General features: G+C 48.3%; 1 protein-coding gene across 13 annotated transcripts in view; it reads left to right on the top strand.

Moving 5' to 3' along the window:
* Plekha7 (pleckstrin homology domain containing A7) overlaps positions 1-25,732 on the top strand; it is a 181,824-nt gene that overhangs the window by 143,000 nt on the left and 13,092 nt on the right. For 7 of the 13 annotated variants that reach the window (XR_007835017.1, XM_051192747.1, XM_051192748.1 and 4 more), the window contains 12 exons: positions 1,400-1,867; positions 5,127-5,649; positions 5,944-6,030; positions 6,580-6,699; positions 8,852-8,905; positions 15,457-15,537; positions 18,565-18,633; positions 18,806-18,886; positions 19,867-20,016; positions 20,465-20,566; positions 22,195-22,303; positions 22,402-22,628. Coding sequence is in view for 12 of the 13 variants with exons in the window: in XM_051192747.1 (XP_051048704.1) it covers positions 1,400-1,867; positions 5,127-5,649; positions 5,944-6,030; positions 6,580-6,699; positions 8,852-8,905; positions 15,457-15,537; positions 18,565-18,633; positions 18,806-18,886; positions 19,867-20,016; positions 20,465-20,566; positions 22,195-22,303; positions 22,402-22,628 (2,071 nt within the window). In the remaining variant the exon portion in view is untranslated. The remainder of the gene's footprint in view (positions 1-1,399; positions 1,868-5,126; positions 5,650-5,943; positions 6,031-6,579; positions 6,700-8,851; positions 8,906-15,456; positions 15,538-18,564; positions 18,634-18,805; positions 18,887-19,866; positions 20,017-20,464; positions 20,567-22,194; positions 22,304-22,401; positions 22,629-25,732) is intronic. The other 6 variants (XM_051192753.1, XM_051192754.1, XM_051192758.1 and 3 more) reach the window with 3 other exon arrangements.

Genomic DNA, 25,732 nt, shown 5'->3' with positions numbered 1-25,732 from the left:
CACAAAAAATAGGTAAACAAACAATAAAAAATTGTAGAGTGAAGACAGAGGTTTCGGTTCCAGCTGGCCCCACAGCTATTTAGACCCAAATGAATACACTGAAGCTTATATTAATTATAATCTGTTTGGCTGATGGCTCAGGTTTCTTACTGGCTACCTCTGTCTTAATTATTAGACCATTTCTATCAATCTATATTTCCACGTGGTCTTGCCCAGGTGTCCTATCTTCCTGGTATATATGGCGTCTCTACAGAGATTCACTTCCCAGAATTCTCCTGGTCTGGTAGTCCTGCCTATACTTCCTGCCTGGCTACTGGCCAATCAGCATTTATTCATCAACCAGTTAGAGAAACATATATTCACAGCATACAGAAGGAAATCCCCCATCAATAGAGAAGCCAGGAAGTGGTGGGGCATGTCTTTAGTCCCAGCACTTGGGAGGTGGAGGTGGGTGGATCTCTGCGTTCAAGGTGAGCCTGGTCTACAGAGCAGGGCTACACAGAGAAACCCTGTCTTGGAAGAACAAAATAAAAAATTATAGAGAAGTACAGAGCAACTTTATTTCCACATAACTTGGGGTGCCTATGGAGAAGGCATTTGAACACTGACAGTGGTGAGCACGACAGCTTTGCTTGGATCTGCATGCCCACAGTTAGACCTGTACACAAGAAGCAGCCCCTCTGCTGGGAATTGCATTTTTCCTGACCCCCTAGACTAGCTTGAATCTACACTCACCCCAGAAAGCTGAGGTTCTGGGTAGTTGCAGGGCTCTGATCACACCAGTGTTCTGCTGTGTGCTCCCAGGTCAAAGTGGAGGTAGATAGTCATGGCTGAGCCATGTATCTGGAGAGTGGGGACTGATGCCCCATCTGAGATCCTGCTCATGTTTCCATCTGTGCTGGAGTGAGTCCGTCTGACTCCAGTGAGCCCTTGGAGGCTTTCAGTGTGGGCAAGCCTTGGTAGAAGAGCCCTGCCCAATGTCACAGAGCCCCTCATCTAGTCCACACCTTTAGTTGCCACCCAGTTCCTCTCCTCACACTTGTCAAGTTTGTGTGTATATGGCAGGGGGGATGAAGGTGGAAAGGCAGAAGGAGGCGGACGATAAAGTGGTGGCCCTGGAGTGGCAGCTTCGGTGTAATAATAGTGTCAGTCCTTCTACCCTGAGGGAGTGTGTCAGGGTGGCTTTCTGGAGGAGGTGGTATTTAAGCCAGGTTCCCACAGCAGTACAAAGGCCTGGGCATGGGGCGGTGGGGCAGGGGTTCAGGGAAAGGGGTGTTCTAGAGATGAGCATGGCGGGAGGGGGGAGGAGGAGAGGGCAGGGGCGTTCCAGAGATGAGTATAAAATGCTACTGGGGAGTTGTGGCGGTAGTGTGGGCTGAATGTGCTCCTGCCGTTACAGGGACATGGATAAGGTGGAGCGGCAGGCCATGCCACAGGCCAACCACACCGAGGCCTGTCAAGAATGTGGCCATATGGGACCTGGGCACTCCAGAGATTGTCCTCATCGAGGCTACGAAGACTCCTTTGGCTTTGAAAGGAGGGAGCCAGAGGAGGAACGCTACCGTTCTCAAAGGGACCCACTGGAAGGCAGGCGGGACAGGAGCAAGGCCAGGTCTCCATACTCGCCAGCTGAGGAGGATGCCTTGTTTGTGGATCTACCTGGTGGGCCCCGAGGCCAGCAAGCACAGCCACAGCGGGCTGAGAAGAACGGTGTGCCACCTGTCTCTTATGGCCCAGGAGAACAAAATGGGACGTACCAGCGGACTGTTCCTCCCAGGGCCAACACAGAGAAACACAGCCAGATTCGGAAGACCAACCTGGCCCAGGCAGAGCACTGGGCAAAGACTCAGAAGGGGGATAGCAGGAGGTCAGTCATGATGTTGAGGTGCTGCTAATCAACATGATTGTGTGTGTGTGTGTGTGTGTGTGTGTGTGTGTGTGTGTCAGTTCCCCACTACCTGCTCAGCTAATTCTCTACCTCTATGAGAATATCCTTAACAGACCTTCAAGGAGGAGTGATAGCTCTAATTTACAGACCAGAAAAATTGGCTTGGATAAGGGAAGCAGCCTGCCTAGGACACACAAATTAGTGGCATGGCCAGAGTTTAAAGTGTGGTCTGAGCCTCTGCCTACCAAGAGGATAGAGATGGCCAGCCAGTGGTGTCAGTAACTGATCGACTCTTACACTACTGCGGGCTCCTCTGCTTCTGAGGAGACCCTCCCTATAGACTCTTGAGGACATTGAGATCCAGCTGTGAACCCCAGATGCCTGGAAGAGTCCAGGGAGGAGCCTAGGCACTACAGACACTTATCCTGTCAGGGAGCACAGGCTGACCCTGACCATCTGTGGCTCTGGAAGCTGTACTGCTTTTGGGAGAAGAGCTGCAGCCTGTTGTCAGAGGTGGGCATAGTGTCATGTATGTCTGACCCATGTGGTGAGGGCAAGTGGCTGGTGAAGAAAGTGTAAGGAAGAACCTCATTCAGAGACCAGGAGGGGCGCCTTCTGGGTTTTAACTAAAATAAATAAATGCCCCTTCTTCCTAGGAAAGAGCAGGTGTCAGCTCTATTTATTTAAATGCTGTGTCTTACTGGAAACAAATAGCTGTGGCCCCAGAACTAAAGGGAGTGACACTGTTGTCCTTGGTGCTGAGCCGATGTTGTGTAGTTAAGACTGTGCTGACCTCATTGTCACTGGACAGAGCACATAGGGGCAGTGGCAGGAAGGCTATTAGACTGCTTTGGTCCACATGGGGAACTGTTTCTAACTTACCCCTGCATTTTGAGATACATCTATATTGCAGTTCTTATTGTTTAACTCTGTTGGAATGGGGTTAGCAAGAGTCTCACATACCCGGAGTCCTGGCATGTTCTGTGAGCTTGTTTTTGAAATTCCAGCTTTCTATCTCTACCCGCACCCAGTGTTTAAAGTATAGTGTACTTGTAAAATAAAAGGTGGGGTGGGGCCAGGGATTAAAGTGGATTTGAGGGAACATAGTAGGAAATGAAAGACCTGTGTGATTGGTGTGGAAGCTAGGATGAAGGGTTTCTGCAGCGAGCATGAGTGGTCACACAGGTTGATCTTAATGCTTTGGCGTGACGGTATCTGGAGCAACTTTTCTCAGGATAACCTGTTCAACTTTTCTGTTCTTAAAGCCGCAGAGCAGGTAAGAGACCAGGAGCTCCTGATCCCTGTCTGCATAAGGCCGGGCTGGACACACATCTGTTGTCAGGGCAGAGCTACCCCAGGAACTGTTCCTGGGACCTGCCATGTCCACCTCTCCATCAGCCAGTTAATATAGCCTGGCTGCAGGAGCCAGTGGCCACCATTATACCAGTATCTGAGGTCACCCCAAATGGCAGACAATGCATAAATGGAAGGCATGGACTGGAGGGTAGGCTCAGGATTTGGGACACTGTTGGGCAGGCTGTGACCCTCTAAACATGGTAGACAGGCACTGCAGAGACAGGAGGAGCTTGGCTGAGACATACTATGCATACTTTTGCCTCAGGCAGAATGAACAATGGTTACAAAGTCCTGCCCTCCAGGGGAAGCCCATGCCTGGTTTCTGTGGGTGTTGCTACAATCAGATATGGGCTTTGGGAAAATGAATGAAAAATCTCTGCCACCTAGTGGCAAGCATAGACACTTGCATGCTGGACAGGTTTGGATTGAAGAGATCTTTAAATTCCCTCAGCTGAGTGAAAAGAAACTGTGGAAGGGAAGCTACCATATTTGGTGGCCCCTATTTCCACTCCTCACAATGACCTAGTCAGAGGCTCTTATCATCCACGTTTTATAGGAAGAGAAGTGAGACTCAGAAAAGACACAGACCTGAGGTCAGACAGGTACAAGTGATTTAATGGGCCATTAGATAGCACTTTTCAACCTTAGGGGCCTGTTTAAACAGGGTCAATGCACTCTGCCTGGAAGTTAGCATTCATAGGCCTAGTGGGGCTGGAAAAAAAATTCTACATTTCAAACTTATATTTTAGAGAGAGTTTTGAACCCAGGGCTTTGTGCATGCTTGGCATGACTCTTAGCAACTGAACTATATTCCTAAATCTGTGTTTAAAAGACTTTTTAGATTTATTTTGCAAGTATGAATGTTTTGCCTGCATGTATGTGTACCATGTATGTTCTTGCTGTCTGCAGTAATACTACCTCACATACAGGCAGGGAAACTGAGGCTCGGAGCACTCAGTAAGTCTCCTGAGATCACATAGCCCATGTATGGTAAAATTCAGATTAGAACCTAGGGCAGGCTACTCCCTACTTTTGCTTTTTGTAGAGAGAAGTTACTGAGGTGGGGGAGCTCCCTGATGGGCAATGGGATGCTCATGGGGTGGGGTGGGGTGTCCCTTCAGCTGCGCTCTGGACCACTGGCCCACCTCAGCCTGGTCTCAGCCTTGGAAGGAGCAGTGAGAAGACAGCAGTATTTCAGAGTAGTAGGTTGTCATCAGATGTTAGAAAGCCCTGAGTGGGGCTGGAGAGATGGCTCAGTGGTTAGGAGCACTGGCTGCTCTTCCAGAGAGCCCAGGTTTGATTCCCAGCACCCACATGGCAGCTCACAACTGTGACTCCATTTCCAGTCTATGTGGCACCTTCACATACACATACATGCAGGAAAATCAACAATGCACATAAAAATAAATCTTTAAAAAAAAGCCACGAGCACCAAGCCAAGGGTTTAAATGTTATATAGACAGCAGGGAACTGAAGGGTTTGGGGTACACTAGAGTCATCAGACCAGGTGACCGTGCACAGGAAATACATTAGGAGGCCATCAGTTGTCTGGAGGGAAGGAACCAGTCTCTGGGTTAGAAGGGTAGTAAAGGGAAGACTCCCGCTCCAGCATTTTCTTTGTGAGCTTCCAGGGTTGGTGTGAGGCTCCCAGGCAGAAGGAGAGAACTGTGAGCCTTCCCAGATCCACACACGTTATTTGTCATTGACAGCTGGCGGGAGAGGAGAGGCTGTCAGAGAAAACTGCCTCTGGGGTCTTCTTCAGCGAGAAGCCCTATGTATTTGCTTCAGTCACTGTTTGGGGTCCTCACAGTCTCCCCAGCAAGCTGACTTTGTGGATTTCCTGAGCCTTACTTGATGGCCTGACATGCTCTTTCTTTCTCAGTTTGCCCTTAGACCAGACACTTCCTCGCCAGGGTCCCAGTCAGCCCCTGTCCTTCCCAGAAAACTACCAGACTCTTCCCAAGAGCACCAGATACCCATCTGGGAGCTCTTCACCCCCTCCCCGGAACCTGCCCAGTGACTACAAGTATGCACAGGACCGAGCCAGCCACCTGAAGATGTCTAGCGAGGAGCGTCGGGCACACAGGGATGGCACTGTGTGGCAGCTGTACGAGTGGCAACAGAGGCAGCAGTTCCGGCATGGCAGCCCTACAGCACCCATGGGAGCTGGCTCTCCAGAGTTCCCTGAGCAGGGCCACAGCCGGAGCATGCTGGAGGTGCCCCGCTCCATCTCCGTGCCTCCATCCCCTTCTGACATCCCTTCTCTAGGGCCTCCCAGGCCCTTCCCACCCCGGCGGCCACATACACCAGCAGAAAGGGTCACAGTGAAGCCGCCCAACCAGAGGAGGAGTGTGGACATCTCACTGGGGACTTCTCCCAGGAAGGCACAGGGTCATGCTATGAAGGTGAGGCCCCAGGAACTTCTGCCAGGTGTCTGGGGTATGACATTGAGAGACAGAGTCACTCACTGGCTTCCTGGCAGCCTACAAGGCAGGAAAAGGTGTTGGTGTCTAGTCAGTTCATTTATCCACAACAACCCAACTGAGGTTTAACTCTCCACGGACCATTTGCTTGCTGTGCCCAGTGAGGAAGGTGGTATGTCCATTTTGGATACCAGGCACCCAGGTAGGTGGGCCTGGAGGTGAATGACTGAGGTTTGCTTGCCTGACCTCAGCCTGGCTTCTCCTCTTCTGTTTCAGAGCTCCTCTCATGTGGACAGGCGTTCCATGCCGTCCATGGGTTACATGACGCACACAGTCAGCGCTCCCAGCTTACACGGGAAATCGGTAAGCGGCCCCTCACTTGCCTCTTCAGGTGATTGACATGCTGTGGCATAGGATACCCTAGCCCATGGTATTTCCTCCCTCAGAGCCCATCAACTGCAGCCCACGGGGCAGCTTTTAACCCCTTCTTAGTGATGAGGAGACAGAGAGGACCCATGGCTCACTCAGGCTTCATAGCAGGCCCTCTAAAGACTGAGGAAAAGTGGAGAACATTGGGCTGGTCCCCTCTTTGGATTTTACTGGAAGTATATTCTAGCTACCTGCTTTCTCCTTTAGCATCCCTCCTTTCTTCCCTGGCTTTCACTGTGATTGGTTAACAACTCTCCCTTGAAAGCTCTCATCCTCCTGGTGAAGCTGAACTGGTGGCTTCCGAGAAAGCAGCTTCTGGTACCCTATGCTGGCGGTGCCTTTATTTGCCCTAGTGACAGAGCCAATGTGATCATTGCCTAGTGGTGTCACATCAGTGTTGTCCTGGCACGGGGTGAAGAGTATAATTGCAGCGGTGTACCCTGCGGTGGCTGACTCCCTCCCGATGTGTCTACACGCCCGCAGCTGGAAGAGCTCTCGCTGCTGCTCACCCGGTTGCAGCGGCACCAGGCCAAGTTGGCTAGTGTGCGCAATTTCGCCGTGGGCCAGTTACTGCACCACTACTTGACCTTTCCTGCCTGCCAGGTCAGCGCCGGTGGGCTCTCCTGGGCCCAGGCAGGGATGGCCTGCCACCCATGTTCCCCCGTGCCGTGTGCTATGGTCTGTCCTGCTGGCTGACTCTCTGCCTCTTCCCTTGCCTGTTTGCTTCTGGGTGCTATAGCCAGTCACTGTGAGCAATGGTAGAGTGCCCCCACCCCCACCCACTCTGGCACAGGGGAGGGGCTGCATGGGGTGGGACAGACCTGAACCTTGCTTCTTGAGCTGTGCAAAGTGATTGCCAGGCTGGCACATGGTCATCTTGTCTAAGAACTGTGCCCTGTCACTCATTGTCACTCAGCCTTGTCACTCGTTGAAGACATGTAGGTCAGCCTGGAGGGGAATGTAGGGCACCTCCTCTTGCAGAACAGCCCTCATCTCTTGCCCTGTTTAGCTTTATAGGAATCTGCATAGGTAAGGTGGGACTAGTTGTTATAATGGGACAAAAGGATCCTGAAGAGGCAGTGACTCACTGCTGTGTCACCAAGAGTTTGCAGGTTGGAGCCAGAATCCCTGTTTTAGTGTTAAATGGCATCACGGCCTTGGGTTTAGAATTGAGGGTGTTGCTCCCTTGGGCTCCAGGAGCAGTTAAAGAAAATAGACTCCTTCTTGTCTGTAGCGTTGTCCTTGGGCAGTGGTGGTTCAGCCACATACACCCGGTCTCTCCATGCATCACAGAGCCAAGCAGAGGACAAATGAGGGTGCTTGTATTGTCAGCTTCCTTCCCTGACCCCTTTTAGTAAGACTTGAAGGACCCAGGAAATGTAATTTTAAAAAATGAGTGTAAGAATGAACATGTTAAAGACAAACAAACTTAAGTTCAAAGTCATCACTGAGTTGATGACTCAGTGGTTAAAGAGCTTGCCATGAAAGTGTGAAACCTATAAAAGCTGGGTAGGTGTGGCTGCCCTCCTGTGATTCCAGCCCCAGAGCAAGACTAGCTGTATCAGTGAGCTCTGGGTGATTGGGGGACCCTGCCTTATAAATAAGGTGGAAGAACAATGGAGTGCTCACGCATATGTGTGTGCCCCACACATGCAAAAACATGCACACATGCATACCACACACAAAAGGGAGGGGGAGAAAGCCTAAATCATGAATTTGATTTTAAATAGCATGTCTTTTCTCCTGTTCAAAGTGTGTAGGGATAGTGACTTGGGGAAGCGGGGTGGTAAGGGAGGCAGTATAGGGAAAGCCTATGCAAGACATGAACATCCCTTACAGATAGGGCTTTCATGCCTAAAGCACTGTGTGAACTTCTCATGTGTATGTGGGTGATGGTTTCACACTAGAATTGTCTATCTTCCCCATCCTTGGCTTGCTCAGCTGGAGGCCCTCCGTCCACTAAGAACATGGTATCTGGACCATTCTTAAGCTCTTGCATCTCTTCTGCTTCAATTAGCTTCTGTAATCTATTGAATGGGAGTGTGATTTGTGGGCAGCCTTATTCTCAATAGTTACACCGAAGAGCTTGATAGACCATGAGAGACACCATAGACAGTCTTATCCAGGAATCCCTTCACTAGTTCCTAGAGTGGCTGCTTTGGCTTCTTGCTGAACAAAAAGAGCAAAGTTTCCAGGCTACTTGTAGCAGCTGCTACTTATCCTCCTGGAACCTAAGGTCTTACTGAGAACAGCTGGATCAGCCAAGCTGTTTCTCTTTGCCTATTCCAGCCATCCATCTACATCATTTGGAATCATATTACTTCATGCATGTGAGACAGCCCAGCCCAAAGTTTTGATGCCAAGAATTAGAGCAGTGGTGTCAATGGGATCCTAGCTTTGGGTGTGACAAGTGCTCTCCCAGGCAGATCTCCTGGTTCTGCCTCAGGAGCCCAGCATCCGCCTCATCTGCTCTATGGTCCTAGCCCTCTTGTTGGTTCCTCCCCATCAAACCACAATGGGTGCAGGGATAAGCTGGCTTTCCTCATGGTGACCCAAAGCTCTGCCATGCTGTAAGAGGGCTCTGAGTTGCAGCAAGACATCTGTGCTTTCTCCATGGCCCATTGTGTTGGTCTGCTGTGGTCCCATGTCTCCAGAGTTGTGTAATGTGAATGATCTACTTGTGAAGAACCAAGTGTTTTAACTCCTAGTGTTCGTAATTGTTTTTCTCTTGTTTTCCTCTCTGCTTCCTTGGAAGGCTGATGACACCTACCTCCAGCTGAAGAAGGACCTGGAGTACTTGGATCTAAAGGTGGGTGATAGGGCTGGAGAGATACCTCGGGTTGGGAGTACTTGCTACTCTTGCAGAGGACCCAGGTTCAGTTCCCGGCACCCACCACAGACAGTTCACCACCACCTATTATTCCATTCTAGAGCTCCAATTCCCTCTGGCCTCCACCTGCACCCTCATGCTTATGGTACAGTCAGCTCACACAGGCACACACACTTCTAAATAAAGATAATCTTTGAAGGTGAGTGGCATCAGGATCTCACCTCCCATTGACACTCATATTTCTGAGTGTATTAGCTATTGAAGCCCAACATTCATGCTACAGACACTAAGTGAAAACTCATGTCTGAATCAAAACTTCATTGTTTATAGTCTGATTATTGTGATTATGCTTGTGAGCCCTAGTAGGAGGTCTCTGGCTTAGAGAATAAGGGTCATGATTTTGATCTTTTCCTTCTCTTGGTTAGACCCAGAGGTTCCTGGGAAATAGTCATTGGCTTCCTCAGAGCCTTTGCTGCTGGTGGGATTGTGTTTGGCAGTGGCTGATGTGTGTTTTCAGCCACAAGTGGCTTGGTGGGTCTTTTGGGTTTGTTGATGAGGAAGCAAGTTCCACATAGAGCCATGGGGCTCTGAGACCCATACGTAGGCTCTCCCTGTTAAGCTGAGCTCTAGGAGCCTGTACATGCTTAAAGCTCAGGCTCTGGCTCAGCCTTCACAACAGACCTGAAGGGCTCTTGGGGAATTGGGACATGTTCTTCCATGGAGAAAGCTGCTACCGACTTGCCACTACCCTGCATATTCCCTCTGAGGACAGTTCTTCTCATGCTGGGGCTTGGAACAGACTGGAGGAGAGTAATCTTAGCTAGCCCAGGGAGGGAAGGAGCCTATGGACCATGCTTATCTGCACTACACTGGCTTGAGATATTTCTAAAGCAGGGATCTTCTTCCAGCCTCATGGGGCTATAAATACTAGCACCTAAGGTAGCAGATGGAGTTTTCCTAAGCCTACAGCCCACCAAGACCTTTGGTTAGATATCTCCCAGTTCACTTATGCATCTGTTAAACACTTGCTGTATGCCCAGCTGTACAGAAGACAAGGACAGTTGCAAAAGAAAACTGAGGCCCTAGTCATAAGAAATTTCCATTTAATATTGCTGGGGAAAGAAAATATTACCAAGTGATAGTATATACAGTGATCATACAAAGATTTATTTGAGCCAGGCAATGGTGGTGCACATCTTTAATCTCAGCGCTCAGGAGGCAGAGACAGGAGGATCTCTGTGAATTCAAGGCCAGTCTGGTCTACAGAGCTAGTTTCAGGACAGGCTCCAAAGCTATAGAGAAAACCTGTCTTAAAAAAACACACACACAAAAAGGGGGGGGGGTTGTATTCTTTTGTTTGTTTGTTTTTAGCTAAATTCTGAGTTGGAGTCATGAGAATCCCTATGGGCCATGGGAAAGGATTCTGAGGAAACAGGAAGCATGTGAACAAAACTTTGAGGAATCATGGCTCAGAGTAGTCATTAGGAAGTTGGTGGGGACAGGACCAGAGTGAATCAAAGAGAGGCAGGGCACAGTGCTGAAATTAGAGCCATGAGGTGAGATAGAAACATCATGTGACTCCTGATTCTGTCATAGGCCTAGGAGGGAAGGCTAGGTGAGCACAGAGATTAAAAGAGGAGAAACCGAGGCACAGGCTTCAGAGCAAGAGTTCCTATTTGTCCAGACTCCAACAGAAGCTTGAGAAGTGATTGCCCGTGTAATGTGTTTTACTTTATTGCGTTAGCTTGCACAGTAGCCCTATAAGGGAGGTAAATTACTTTCTCAAGGCCACACTGGAGACAGAGGTAAATTTGGGTCCAGTGCTTACTCGGAATCTCACATTCACCTTGCTACCAGCCTTTAATAATGTGTCATTTGTGCTGCTATGTTCCCAAAGGCATTAAACTTTTGGGAGAGCCAAGCTTGGATTCCAATGGCAGGGAATGGATTTGATAGGCTGGAGAGGCAAGTTATATCCAGGGGTGTTTTTCTAGCTAAGAGCAATGTCACCTGAGGAGGTATTCTGGATGCTGACATTGTCATGAGAACAGCTGGGCTTGTAGCCAGATTTTCCTGGTTGTGTATCTGCTACTGTAATTGTTGAGCTCTTCTCAGGGAGCTGGTCCCCGGATGAAGCTCTCGTAGCTGGAGGAGGCTTGACTCTCCCACTACCCATGTGAGAGAAGATACTAGACTGTGTGTGCAGTGTTGATCAGAAGGGCTCGTGTGCCTCCATGGCTCACACCAGAGGGCAGGGACCTGCTCTGCCCTGCACAGACCCTGCTGGGATATGGATTCTAAGAGGAGTGGCCAATTGGAGGACCCAGGGCCCAGGGTTGAGGGCCTGCAGATGAAAATGTTTACAGATGTTCAAAGCCTAAATCAATCTGCTAAGTCTAAAAGTGTTCCAATTCCCATTGTCTGGGGTAGTGGTCCAGGGGGTTAACCACATGTCACTGCTTTGCTTACCTTGAATACTGATATCCTCTTCCCCAGGGAGGATATCCATGGTGGGAAGTTCGCCTGTGAGAAGACTCACAGCGGCAGCTGCACGGCTGCCATGCAGTGGCTGGCTGCCATGCAGTGACAGGGAGTTAGGGCAGCTTGGGAGAAATGGAGACAGGTTGTGGGACTCTGGTGGGTCACCCTGTGTTATCTATGACTCTAAAGAGGATTGAGCCCAGTAGATGGCAGCTACAGGCAGACAGGGTTCAGTTGGTAGAAATGCTTTTCTGAAAGGGCCTTCTCATAGTGGTGAATGTCCTGTCACTGGGCTTTGTGGACTGGAACTCCAAGACCTATTGGTTCATTGATGCTATGACATGCTGGGCAGAAGGAATGTCCTCAAATGAGGGGGGTGTCATTGTGGTACTGCAGGAAGAGACAGAACAAAAAGAGGTCACACACTCAGGAAAGTGGGTATACTTGAGTATGACCCGAAGACCGTTCTGGCATGGGAGACAAGCTCGGCCTCTTTAGGATCAACTTCCTGTTCCTGTGCATGTATGGCAAGCACCGTGCCACTGAGCCATACTCAACTATGTCACCAACTCTCGTCTTACTATTTGTTTTAAGACAAGGTCTTACTATTAATAAATTCCCAGACTAGAGTTCATTTTGTAGCCCAGGCTGGTTTTGAACTTGCACCAGCCTCTCAGGTAGCTGGGATAACTGGCCTGTGTCATTAAAATCAGCTGTGTGTGTGTGTGTGTGTGTGTGTACAACCCAGGGTCCTGTGCTTGTCCCAGCCCTAGAATGAGCTTCTCTAGAGGCTTCCCCTTCTCATATCTGATCTGCTGATCCCCTCACTCTGCTGTGTTGACTTAGGCTTTTTCATGTTCTTGTCCCAAGAGCCAAAGATCCAGGGCTCATCCACCCCTCTGATCAGCTCACACTCCAGTTTCCTGGTGGTGGTTTCTTCCTAGCACCTTGGGTTGGTTTTCCTCCTTCAGGTGATCAGATGAAGGTACTTCGTAGAAGATGCTCTTAGCTAGTTTGCTTCTCTGGCCTTCTTTCTCTTGGTGATGCCAGGGTAGAAAGGACTGAGCAGTGGTGAAACTTCTGTTCTGCCTGGCAGTGTGGGCACTTGATTCATTTGTATTTTAATTCTCTCAGTAGCCCTGAATAATGGGTATTGCTGTCCCTACCTTGTTAACCAAGGACCTGTGTCTCAGAGGTGTTAAGGAACTTTGAAGAAGTCCCTTAACTGGCACTGCCTTCAGCCCTGAGTTTGTCATCTTTGGGCTGTGTTTCTATCATGGAAATTCTGCTTCTCAGAACCTGCACTCCATTGGTTGGCTTCAAAGAGTGGGCTGTGTGGTAGGGTCGCTGTTATCCATAGTATTTAAAAAATCTATTCTTTTAGATAGAGTCTAATGGTGTTGCCAAATTTGTTCTCAAGTACCTGAACTCCTGAACTATGGATGTGTGCCTGTGCTCCTGACTTGGAGTTATTTTTATACAGCTGTGAAACACATTCACACAAGGCTGAGCAGAGTGTGTTCGGCTGCTTGGGCGATATCTTTGTAGATACAGAAGGTTGCCTTCAACCCCAGGGAGTTCCCAGGGAGTGTGCCTTTGTTGGCTTCACATCTGTAGCACTCTGGGCTCGCTCTGACAGTTTGAGCCTGAGATCAGGGCTTGTCTATTTACAAAGTCAGCTTTTGGGACAGTTTTTTTAGGTTGTTATCTGGGACATCAGCTATTTCTAAGACACTTAGGAACTTGATTTTTAAAAATACAGAACAGGTATGATGATATACACCTGTGGTTCTAGCTTCTTAGGGGACTGAGACAGGAGGATCATTTGAGCCTATAAATTAGAGGCCAGCCTACAGATCATGGTGACTTCCTCCCTTAAAAATTTTTTTCCAACCTTTAATTCCAGGACTTGGGAGGCAGAGACAGGAGGAACTCTGTGAGTTCGAGACCAGCCTGATCTACAGAGTGAGTTCCAGAACAGCCAGGATTACATAGAGAAACTCTGTCTTTAAAAAAAAAAAAAAAGCTGAACATGGTGGCTCACACCTTGAATCCCAGCACTGAGATGCAGAGGAGGGTGTCTCTGTGACCTTGAGGCCAGCCTGGTTTACATAGGGAGTTCCAGGACAGCCACCAAAGCTTCCATAGGGAATTTGCCTCAAAGAACAAATAAACTTCAGAGCCTGGCATAATCCATGCCTATAGTTACAGCACTCAATAGGTAGAGACAGAAGGATTGCCTCAAGTTCAAAGCCAACCTAGGCAACATAGTTCCAGACTAGCCAAGGATACATAGACATCGACTCAAAAATAAATAAATAAATAAATATAAATAAATAAATAAATAAATAAATAAATAAATAAAAGTAGAAGCAGAGGTTGGAGGTAAAAGAGGTAAAGGTGCTTGCTGCCAGGCCCCATGACCTGAATTTGATCCCCAGGACCCATGTAGTGGGAGAGAACCAACTCTACAAGCTGACCTCTGACCTTCACACATGCTCTACAGGGTGCACACACAAATAAATGTTTTGTTTAAGGCAAATCTGGAGGTTTCTACTGAGTTAGCACTCTTGTGCTAAGAATCCTAGGCTCAAGCTCTGATGTGACTTTTATACACACTAAAATTTGAGGTCTGCCATTCAGCAACAGAGATTACTAACCCCAGCTGTGAGCTAAACCACTGGAGAACTTGGAAAATACACATCATTGCATGAGTTTCGCGCTTAGAGACTCTGACTTAATTGGAATACTCAAGCATTACTCTTTAAAAACCAACCATGCAAGCAAACAATTCCTTGGATGTTTTTAAAATGAAGCCAAGGTTGAGAAAGATTGCCTCAAAGTGGTTGTTTTGTACTCTTTTGTTTTTGTTTTGAGACAAGGTCTTGTCTATCCCAGTTGTTCTTAGAAGCCCAGTGACCTTGGATTTGTATTTTCCTGCCTCTGGGATTGTAAATGCATAAGTGTCTGGTTTATGTGGTGCTGGGCAGAGCTCAGGGCTTTGTGAAGGCTAAACAAGCACTGTACCACCTGAGCTACACCTCCCTCAGAAGTGGTGGTTCTCAAAGTGTGGTCTCCAACCAGCTACTGCAGCAACACCTGGGAATTTGTCATGAATGCAAAATCTTGAGTCCTACTCCAGACCTGCCTCTGGCATGGAGCCTGAACCTTCAAGTTGGAGAGCCACTATAGGAATCCTGATGTCAGTCCAGAGGTATAACTTGGGGTAAAATAGCTGTCTAGTATACAAGAGGCCCTGGGTTCAATTGCCAACCCTTTAATAAAAGATATAACTTCTATTAGCCTGGGATCTACCCACCTGGAGGGTAGGGACAGTGGTTCCTTTCTCTCTTTGCATTTTTTTAATGTGTCTGTGCATGTGCGCGTGTAGAAGTGTGTGTGTGTGCATATGGTAAGGCTGGAGTTGTGTGTGTGTGAAAGTCAGAGGACCTGCAGAAGCAGATTCTTTCCTTCCATGATGCGGGTTGCCGGGATTAAGCTCAGGTTCAGTGGCAGCATTGCCCACTGCTCGGTCTCAAGAACCTGATAGACTTTTCAGCACCAGCTCTAAGCATTTGGTTAGTCCTGGATGTTTAGTTGCACCACATGTATAGAGGTGAGATTCAAGGACTTTCTGTGGAAAATAATTGTTAGAAATGAAACGAGGCATGGAGCCACTCAAAACCAAGCTTCTAGGTGTTATAGAATGTGTTGAGGGAGGCAGGAAGACACTGATCTCTTCTGCCAGGCTTCCCTCACCTTCCTCAGCAGATCTAGAAAGGAAATGAGCCAGGAAATGGACCTTATGCATGGTCAGCCCACATAGACTCCCTTCCCCACAAGTAAGCAAAGCTGATTAGGCCTGTTCTTCAGAGGCAGGTGGCAGGGAAGTCCCTACCTGGGAGCTCACACACCGAGGCTGTCTTAACTGTCTGCACACCTCACCTCTGAGGTTCCCCTTTGCCAGCCCCCAGACTGTGGCTGCTTCAAGTGTCGTTGGATGTCTCACCTGTTACGTTTTGTTGTATTTGCCTTTCTGTTTGGAACAGATTAAAAATAATGAACCTTTGATCAACGTGCTTTACAAAGTGCTGAAGAAGTCAGCACGGGGCTGTCGGCCCGGGAGAAGCGTAAGATGATCGGATCCGTGTCTCCAGGCGGGGCCATTCCATTGCTTCTGGCTCAGGGCCAGCATCATCACTTGCTTAAGCAGTTGCTCTCCTGACGCCCCTCGCTTCCTGCAAGTCATTTCAGTTGATTTTCTGTAACTCCAAGCTCTCTTCAGCATTGTGGCCAACGCATTGGGCTGAGCTGCTCATCTGTGTCCTGTGGCTCCATCTTTTGTGTTGCAGAGGGATGGGGAGCTTGCCTGGCTTGCCATCAGCTTGTGTTGTCTCCATCGTCATGTGTCTGCTCCACACAGATAGGCCTGAGCATGAGTTTCTTGGGAGGGAGCAACAGTTCCTAGCACTTTAGAGAAGCCATAGGTTCCACTGTTTCTGCCTTCGCTGGAGCAGAGTGTTGACATACAGATATCAGTCTGGAACTGGGTGGCCACCCTTTAGATGGTCTCTTTTGCAATGTAGCCAGCTCTTAGAACATTCTGAGGAAGGCTACAGACTGGGGGAGGAAGGTGTCATGTCCCGATGTGGTAAAGGAGAAGTGGGAGGGCCCATGGACCCTGAGGCTCTTCCCATGGAGAGATCTTTAAGATAAATGAGGACCCAAGGCTTTTGATTTTTCTGGTGACAGATAATGGGGGTACCTGTTGACATTTTAAGTGGATATAAATACTGTTATCACAGAGCACAATTTAAAAAGGGAAACTTAGCTGCCACAAAATACCTGTGGCTGTAACTGATATTAGAGCATCCTTTCTCTGGAACAGAGCAAAACTGAAGGACCTCTGAGCTGTAGAAGAACTTTCAGGAAGCTGATGCCCTATAGCCTGTGACCTTTACTCCATTGGAAGCCAAACTAGCCAGACTGATTTTGACATGTTCATGAACTCACCCAGCAAACATTCTCTGTATCTCCTCCATATGCCCGGTCCTAGCTGGACTTCAAGGATAGAAAATACATCTTAGTCTCCTAATGTGGTTAATATGTCTGGAGAGAACTGAGCAAATGCCATTGTAATCCAATACTCCAAGTACCACAGTGGCAATAGACAGACACCCTGTGAGAGGGCACCTTGAGGGACACTAGACCCACTCAAAGGGAAGAAAGAAAGGCAAGCACTCCCAATATCTTCTAAACGGCACATTAAAGAGGACAAAAGAGGCAATGTGACTATCCCTGGGCAGAGAGTTGGGGAGGAGAAAGAGAGTCTCTGAGGACAGCACCGAAGGGCACACTTTCAGAGGGGATGCCACCAGAAAGCTTAATTTAGAGTTCACTTTCTCAGAATGCCTTTGTGTATAGACACCTCATTTCTTCCCTGATGGTGCTAGATAAATGAGGCATTGCTCAGTTAGATCCTCTGCCTTATTTAAGCATCAGAGGCATCCTCAATAAAAAATTTCAGAGGAAAGGGGGGGGAAGAGTTTGCCGGGGGAAATCCCCAGAGTGTGCCTCTATTTGAAAGTGATTTCTAGCTGGCTAATGAGCCTGGCCAGCTTCTTCAGAGAAGAAATCAACTTACAGCCCTCCCTTTGTGAGGGATCATTGCAGGGCTCCATATATTCTAACTGTGCACATACATGTACACATACTCTTACACAGACACCAAGAAGTTCCATGAATGCTTGCTGAGCGCCAGGCCTTATATTTGGGTGTTACCACAAAATAAGCAAGGCCAGGGTCCCTGCCCTCTGCTGTGTGGCCAAATGGAATCAGTCCTCAGCTCAAAGCAAGAAGTCATTTGATGGGGGTAATGAGATGGCCTAGTGGTTAAGAGCACTGGTTGCTCTTCCAGAAGACTTGGTTTCCATTCCCAGCACCCATGTGGCAACTTACAACTGTCTGTAACTCCAATTACAAGAGATCAAACACCCTCCCTGGCCTCCATGAGTACACATATCCATGCATATGGTACACACATACATATGCCTACATACATGCAGACAAAACACCCATAATGTAAAATAAATAATATATTTTCAAAAGAAGTCATTTGATATTGGCTTGGACTTGCTAAGGTAGAATGTAAGACAGTTGGGCACATGGATGTGGTTAGTCTGAAGGGAATGATTGCCAATAAATTTTGACTCCTGATTCACACTAGCAAACTTCTTGGTCCTTCCAGATGGAGTGGGGAGAAAAACACAGGCTAACTCTCTAGCAACTGTCTGTCTATCCATCCTAGGGCCTTCTGCCTAGAACACACACACTACCCATCTCTGCTATGGTTATCCTATTCTCCATGTCCACTTATCCGAGCTTCTAAACAGAATAGAGATGGGCTCAGGATTTGAGATGCATTACACCTGACTTTGTCGTGGCTGTGGGAACCTACATCTATATAGCCTATGGCAAGAAGGTGCCTCGGGCAATGGATAGAGTGTTAGAATCAGCTTCTTGGGTCTCAATGAAGCAGGAAGGCAGCAAGCTGCCTGCTTACAGCTGACTGGGGGTGTGAAATGGGAATTGTGGGTGACTTGTCCATTGCTTTGTTGAAATGGTAAGGCAGCTTGTGACTTATGAGTACAGCCAAGCCTTGTTGTCTAGGTGTGCATCTAAAATCACTAGCTGGACCTGTCCTTTGCCTGAATCTTTTAGCAGTGTAGGGTGAGGAAGGCTGGCCTTGTCCATGGGGAAGGGGGTTTCTCTGAGACTGGAAACAGGCAGGGTAGTTTGTTCCTAGGTACAGTAGCAGGCCTCTCTTGTCCTTGGCAAACCAACGAAGACCCATAGAAATGTGTCATGCTCATTTTGGGCAAACATCTTTAAAACTGATAACCCTATAACTTGAGCACCTGCATTTTCTTAATTTGATAAATTTAATAGTGCTATAGGATCAGCAAAAGGTTTTAGTTTTTCCATTAAATGAAGTAGGCAATAAAACAATGCAGATAATTCTTAAGTTTTTGCCCATTTTGTGCCATGAGCCTCCGGCCTCTGCTGAGACTTCCATCTCCATCCACCATAGGACTAACTTTCCTTCCTGAATTGTGGCTCCACACACCAACTTAATCATTAAATTATTCACCTCCCAGATGACAGGCCGAGATCTTCTTAAGGATCGAAGTCTGAAGCCGATGAAGATCGCTGAGAGTGACATTGATGTGAGTTACCAGTGACAGGCTGGCTCCTCGGCCATCCTGACTGGACCTGGGCAGTACTCCGCAGGGTTCAGGTGGTGCTCTGGCCAGAGGCTTTCTGCTTTTATTCCTGAGCCCTGTTCTCACTCCCCATTCCTACCCCACCCCATCCTCTCCAACTGGTTCTTGCTTATAGGTCAAGTTGAGTGTTTTCTGTGAACAAGACAGGATCCTCCAGGACTTGGAAGACAAGATCCGAGCTCTCAAGGAGAATAAAGTATGCATCGTCTTTGCATTGTAGTGGGGTGGGTGGAGGGACTTGCAGTCACTCTTGTGTTTGCTTACACAGTGTTTGCACTCTCGTGTTAGCATTAGTCAACAGAGGGAAGGGGGTGGGAGTGTAGCTCAGGTTATAGAGCACTTGCCTAACATGAGCAGCCCCAGCTTCCATCCTCAGCATCATATATAAAACAGGTGTGGTCAGCACACACCTATAACCCTAGCGCTTGGAAGGTAGACTCCAGGGGGAGTTGGGATTTTAAGGTTATACTCAGCTATGCAGTGCTTGGTCCTGTTTAAAAACTACAAGGAATAAATAAACAACAGGGGTTAGTACATTCAGCCTTTTTTGTGTAAGGGTGTTTGTGTAAGGCCTGCCCTCCTTTTAGGGAGGGCCCCAGTCTGCTTGGTTCAAGTGCCCCTCATTCTGTTCTGGCCCTTGTCTCAGCCTGGGAGTCTGAAGCACTGTCAGGTCTGATGGCTTGACTTGTGAAACCCAAAGGTCTGCCTTGGAGAAGGTGGCCTTGTCACAATGGGTCAATCCTTTCACTTGCTTGGGTTCCTTTTCCCCAGGATCTAGGCTATAAGGCAGCAAGTCTAGATGGGAGGAGAGGAGTAGCTGGGACCACGGGGCCACAGTCGGAATCTCAGAGTGACTTTTTTCCCTTTTGTGTATTCGTGGTATTGAAGATCTGTGGCATGCCTTTTTTCACAAGAGCTTGCAAGGCTTTTCTGCCATTTCTTTCATTTGTTTCCATATAATCTGTAAGGAAATGGAAGGTTCTGCACCCACCTTGTAGATAAGAAAACTGGGGTGTGGGGATTTTTGGAGACTTGCCTCCTGGGCCAGTCTGAGCTGCTGTCTACAGCTCTGTGTCTTTGCTCCAGCTCAGCTCCGGCCTTTTTGGCCTCAGTTGTTTGGTTCCTCAATTGGGGACAGACCTACCATCCTCTTGCTCTTGACTCTTTCTGGCACAGGACCAGCTGGAATCCGTGCTGGAGGTGCTGCACAGACAGACTGAGCAGTACCGAGACCAGCCGCAGCACTTGGAAAAGATCACTTGCCAGCAGAGGCTCCTCCAGGAGGACCTCGTCCACATCCGGGCAGAGCTCTGCAGAGAGTCCACAGTATGTAGAGGGTGAAGAGGTGGCAGGGACCTCACCCCTGCTGTTGAGAACTCGTCTCCACCTCCCGGTGGCAGGTTGTCCAGGGGCAGCATGTCTGCCTCCTCCCTGTAGGCTTCTTTTCATCAGGGTAGTTGAGGGAGACCAGTTTTGTGGAGAAGTCTTCAGGCTGTATTCTAGTCTGTGCACAGTGTCAGAATTTCTGCTGCTGCAGCCGTCAACCCAATGTGATGCTGACCGGGGCAGGGAGGGAAACCATGTTGGGGTGGGGAGTGAGCAGCACAGGAGGCCAGGGTCATCTTCTCCCATCTCCTTTCCACCAGGCTAAGTCTTCTACTTCCTGTTTACCTGCTGGGAAGCAGCTTAGGGGTGGGTGTCCTCAAGGGGACTGGGCTGGGAAGGGTCAGGGTGAGGGGCACCCAGAAACCAGGAGTATTTTCTTGGCCAATAGGAGATGGAAAATGCCTGGAATGAGTACCTGAAGTTGGAGAGGGATGTGGGACAGCTGAAGCAGACCCTGCAGGAGCAACACAGAAGAGCTTTTTTCTTCCAGGTGACCAAGAAGGAGGGTTGTCACCTCCCTCAGCTCGCCAGCCTCCTGTTAGGCTGTGAGCTCTGCCAAAAAGCCACCCCAAGCTCTCCCTTGGGGATTCCTTCTGCCATGATGAGAAGGCTCACCTCAGTTCCCCTGCTTCTTTGCTCTCAATGGCCAGCCCTCAGTGTCTGGGGAAGAGCTGGTCCTTTAACAGAGCGGAGCCAAGAGGAGCCCAGCTCAGCACCCATTCCCACCTGCAGGGCAGTGTGGAGGCCAGGGCAGTATTCCCTAGATAGTAGTAGGAAGCTCAGTCTCTGTCTTCTGGCAGTCCTTGCTTGGCCTGAGAAAAGAGTGTGAATTCAGTCCCTGGAGGCCAGGCTGGGTGAACCCCCCCCCCATTTCTGTGGCCCCTGGCCAATTTGGAAAAGGTGGCTTTAGCTCAAAGGTCAGGCCATTCTAGCTGGCCTGTGTTCTCCTGCTGTGGTAGGCTCCAGGCTTCTATGCCACCCTCAAAACTTTACAAATGGAAAGTGGCCTGCTTTCTAACTTCAGTTCAGAGCTCTCTTCTTGGGGCTCTGACAGAGATTCAGAGTATTTTAGTTAGCCAAGTGTTCCTGGAGGCTTCTTGTGCACAGGGCAGCATGCTGAGCCACCTTGGGAGCTGGGCTTGCTAAATGACTACAGAGCTCTGATCCAGATGCTGCCCTAACTCTGGGAAACCAAGGAACTTCTTTGGGGAGTGTGCCCCTCTCCTACCCCAGGCCTAATGTTCTCCACTCACTCAGGTGGTTCTGGGAGGCCAGCCCAGGACACTGGAGACCCTTGCATCTGGTTCAGGGATGACCTTACAGAATCCCCAGAATGTGCCTTTCTCCTACTGTTATTTTTTTCCCCATAATATTCTTCATTGAAGACATCCATAGTACTTAGTGTAAGGCTTGAATACACTAAGTGATTGCCATTGGTAAAATCTTCCCAATGGTTGTTTCTAGTTGTTGCTGAGCTATATCTGTAGCCCACCATTTTTGAAAAAGGTCTTACTATAAAACCAAGCTGTCCTTGAACTTGAAATGCTAATCTCTCTCTCTCTCTCTCTTTCTCTCTCTCTCTCTCTCTCTCTCTCTCTCTCTCTCTCTCTCGTTTCATCACTTAGCTCAGGCTAGCCTCTAACTATAGACTAGAATGGCCTCTGCCTCCTGAGTGCTGGCAGTAAGGATATGCACCACAACACAGGCATCCCAGCTATTTTTAAAAGTTCTGTTGAGCATTCTTAAGTCCACTCACATGTTATGCAGCTATATTCCAGAATTTTCCATTTTATGAAACTGAACATCTGTTTTCTTCTTCTCCCCTGGTCCTGGCTTCCCTGACTCTGTGAGGTTGACTAGGGGTTGCATACATCATTTAAGATGAGTCCTGTGATGTCCAAGGCAGTCTATTATAAGTTGGGTAAAGTAGGCCAGTTGAGCTGGTGAACATGGCTCCCAGCATTGCTCACTGATCTGCTTTTCAAGTAGACTTTGGGTAGGCTTGGCGCTTGTCCTAGCAGGTTTTCACCACCTCTATGGTGAGGAATCGTAAGCCCTTAGAAGAAAGTTCTAGTGAGGAACCAAGAAGGTTCTGAACCAACCTCCTGTCTTTCCCAGGAGAAGTCACAGATACAGAAGGATCTGTGGAGGATTGAAGACGTCATGGCAGGCTTGAGTGCGAATAAAGAGAACTATAGAGTCCTGGTGGGATCTGTCAAAAATCCAGGTAAGACAGCAACCATCTTTCTGAATGTAGGGACAGGGTGGGTCTTGGTTCCACATGTCTTGGTTCTATATTTGTATTGTTTGTGTCCATGCCCTCAGAAAGAAAAACGGTGCCTTTGTTCCCCCACCCATCCGTGCCTTCACTTTCTCCAACTGAGAGCAAGCCAGCCCTGCAGCCTAGTCCTCCCACCAGTCCTGTGCGGACACCTCTGGAGGTCCGACTCTTCCCACAGCTGCAGACCTATGTGCCATACAGACCTCACCCCCCGCAACTGAGGAAAGTGATGTCCCCTCTTCAGTCTCCAACCAAGGCAAAGCCTGAGGTGGTAAGCTATGGCAGCTAGAGGCTGAGGGAGTGCTGTGTGACTTCCTGCAGAGATAAACAAAAGTCTGTTGACCTCACATAAGGTAAAGACAGCAGACCAAAGAAATGATCCCACCCAAGGACCTGGTGACTGATAGTTTATTGGGCTTCCTTAAGCAGGGGCAAAGTGTGACTTATAACAACATGAGTTGCACTGTTGCAGAGTGCACCCTGGCCTAGGTAACGACTCACAAAAGCTGCACTGGCAGAATCACTGTTTTCAGTCCATCTTGGGATCTCCTTCCCCAGCCCGATATGAGGGGCAGACTGGAGCAGCAGCCTTGCTAGACAGGAGGCTGCCAACGTGCTGCAAGGTGCCTGGCAGCCAGCGTTGGGCACAGAGGTGAAAGTTCTAGTCTGTCCTCAACTTTTCACTGGGTCCTTGGGCAAGTCCATTATTTTTCTGAGCTACCTCAGTTTCTTCTTGTGCACATGATGGAACTTGGGTCCTCTGGAAGAACAGTCATTGCTTTTAACACTTGACTATTTTGTGTGGTTGTTTACTTGTTTTAGACATTTATATTTATGTAACAGAAGTATCTATCCTGGGGCTAGAGAGATGGCTCAGCCGTTAAGAGCACTGACTGCTCTTCCAAAGGACCAGGGTTCAATTCCCAGCTGTATGGGTATACAGCCGCTCACACTGACTGTAACCCCAGTTCTGGGGGATTTGATGCTCTCTTCTGGCCTCCATGGGCACCAAGCACTTGTGCACAGATATACCTGCAAGCAAAACATCCATACACATAAGCTAACAATAAACATAGTTTTTTAAAAGAAGGATCTAGGCACTGGAAAGATGGCTCAGCGATTGAGAGTACTTGCTGCTCTTCCAGAGGATCAAAATTTTGTTCCCAACATCAACATCAGGTGGCTCACAACCATTTGTAACTCCAGCTCCAGGAGATCTGAAGTCTTTAGCTTCCAAGGGCATTTGCACATACCCACATATGGATACATGCATTTACATATAATGTAAAATTTTTATTAGAACATCCATTTGGAAATGACATTAAAATGTGATGGTGAGCTGGGCAGTGGTAGCACATGCCTTTAATCCCATTTCTCAGGAGGGAGAGGCAGGTGAATCTCTGTGAGTTCAAGGCCATCCAGGACTATACAGTGTAATCTTATCTCAAAAAAACAAAAACAAAAGAAAATGTGTCAGTGACCAGTCATCAGGGCATCCTTGATAGGCGAGCACTCAGGCAGTGAGCAACCACAGAAGGCCTCCAGCCTCACATCCACTCCCTTGCCTGCAGTGGTCTTGGCTTCCATGTGATCCCCTTATCCTTTTCTTTCCTGACTCCCTGTGTCTGCATCCCTAAGCACTGAACTACGCTAGCATAGAACACAGCTCTTCTGTGTGTTCCACACTGCGTGCTTCATCCTGTTGTACACAGGGACCCCACACTGTTGCTTGGTTTATTTCTTTAATTTACTATCATTTTTAAAAACTAGTAATGAGGGGCTGGAGAGATGGCTCAGTGGTTCAGAGCACTGGCTGTCCTTCCAGAGGTCCCTGGTTCAATTTCCAGCACCCACATGGCAGCTCACAACTGTCTGTAATTCCAGTTCCAGGGGATCTGACACATTCACACAGACTTGTAGGCAGGCAAAATACCAATGTAAATAAAATAAAAAATAAATCATTTAAAAGATTTAAAAGAGAAAAACTATTTTTAAAAAAAATGAAAACTAGTAATGGTCCTGGCATGTGGCACATAACTTTAATGTTGGCAGAGGTGTGTGGATCTCTGAGTTCCAGGCCACCCAGGGCTATACAGAGAAACCCTATCTCCAAATACCTACATAAACAAATAAAAGCTGGGATTGGGTGATTTCAAAGAACACAGAAACACAAAGAAAGCATCTAAGAAAATGCCCCCTCCCACCCCGTCTGTAGCCACTTTCTTCAGTCACAGGCAGTGGGTATTGGGTTTATCTTTCTGGACACTGGTGACCCTGTTCTCTTGTTGGGGTTGCTGAGTCTATGGAGCCTGTGCCTGTCTTAGGCAGGCTGCTTACCTTTTACCCACTGGTGAAGTCTGTTGCTTTCAAAGGCTGCTGATAGGGGATTAATGACATAGCTCAGCTGATAAAGGTGCTCACTGCCAAGCCTGACCTGAGTTAGATCCTCCAGAAACTACATAGTAGAAGGAGGGAATCGATTCCCATATGTTGCCTCTGACCTGCATTTGCACACCAAAGCATGTATGTGCAAAACACACATGTATACACAGGTACACATATTCAATTAAACTAAATGTGAAAAAAAAAATTTCCAAAGAATGCTGGTGACTGCTTGCAAAACCAGCTTGAACTCTTTCCTAAATTCTGTGAAATCTTGAAATACAAGGTCAAGGTGGAGAAATGAAGGGAGAGTTAAGGAGGAGGTGTGGGGTGGTGGTGCAAGCCCTTAATCCCAGTGCTCAGGAGACAGAGGCAGGTGGATCTCTGAGGTCAGCCTGGTCTATATAGCAAGTTCCAGGATAGTCAGGGCTACGTGGAGAAACCCTGTCTCCAAAAACAAAAACAAACAAACAAACAAAAAAAAAAAAATGGAGGAAGAAGGTACAGCTGTCATCTGAATGAGTTTTCCTGGCAATCAGGCTTGGTCTCCTGGCATGGAGGAGCCACAGCCCCTAAGAACCAGCCAAGCACATTGAGTTTCAAGGAGACTGGTCTTGTTCCCTGCCTCCCAGGAAGTGAGCAGCGGTTCAGCCACCTCTCCTGCCCTTCTGTCAGTCAGAGCAGGAAGAAGGAGCAGGAGGGTGCATGCAGATTAATGAGCAGATCCCCAGATCCATGAGCTGAGTCAGTGAATCCACTCAGGCTAAGCACAGATATCTGTCCGTTCCCCAGGGTAGGTGCCATCATCATCTCAGAAGAGACAGTCAGGCTCCTACCTCCCCTGTAGGATATGCTGAGGAAGCAGGTGTCAGTCATTTAACACTGCCAAGAATGTAGATCCAGGACACCAAGTGTTGGAGCTGGGGACACACTGTCACTGGGTAACACTTTGAAACTAGAAAACATACTAGATCTAAAAGAAGAGTTGGGATG

Source organism: Phodopus roborovskii, unplaced genomic scaffold (assembly GCF_943737965.1).
Source record: "Phodopus roborovskii unplaced genomic scaffold, PHOROB, whole genome shotgun sequence".
Lineage (NCBI taxonomy): Eukaryota > Metazoa > Chordata > Mammalia > Rodentia > Cricetidae > Phodopus > Phodopus roborovskii.
The sequence above is the reverse complement of the archived record's forward strand: the minus strand, read 5'-3'. Positions and strand labels throughout refer to the sequence as shown.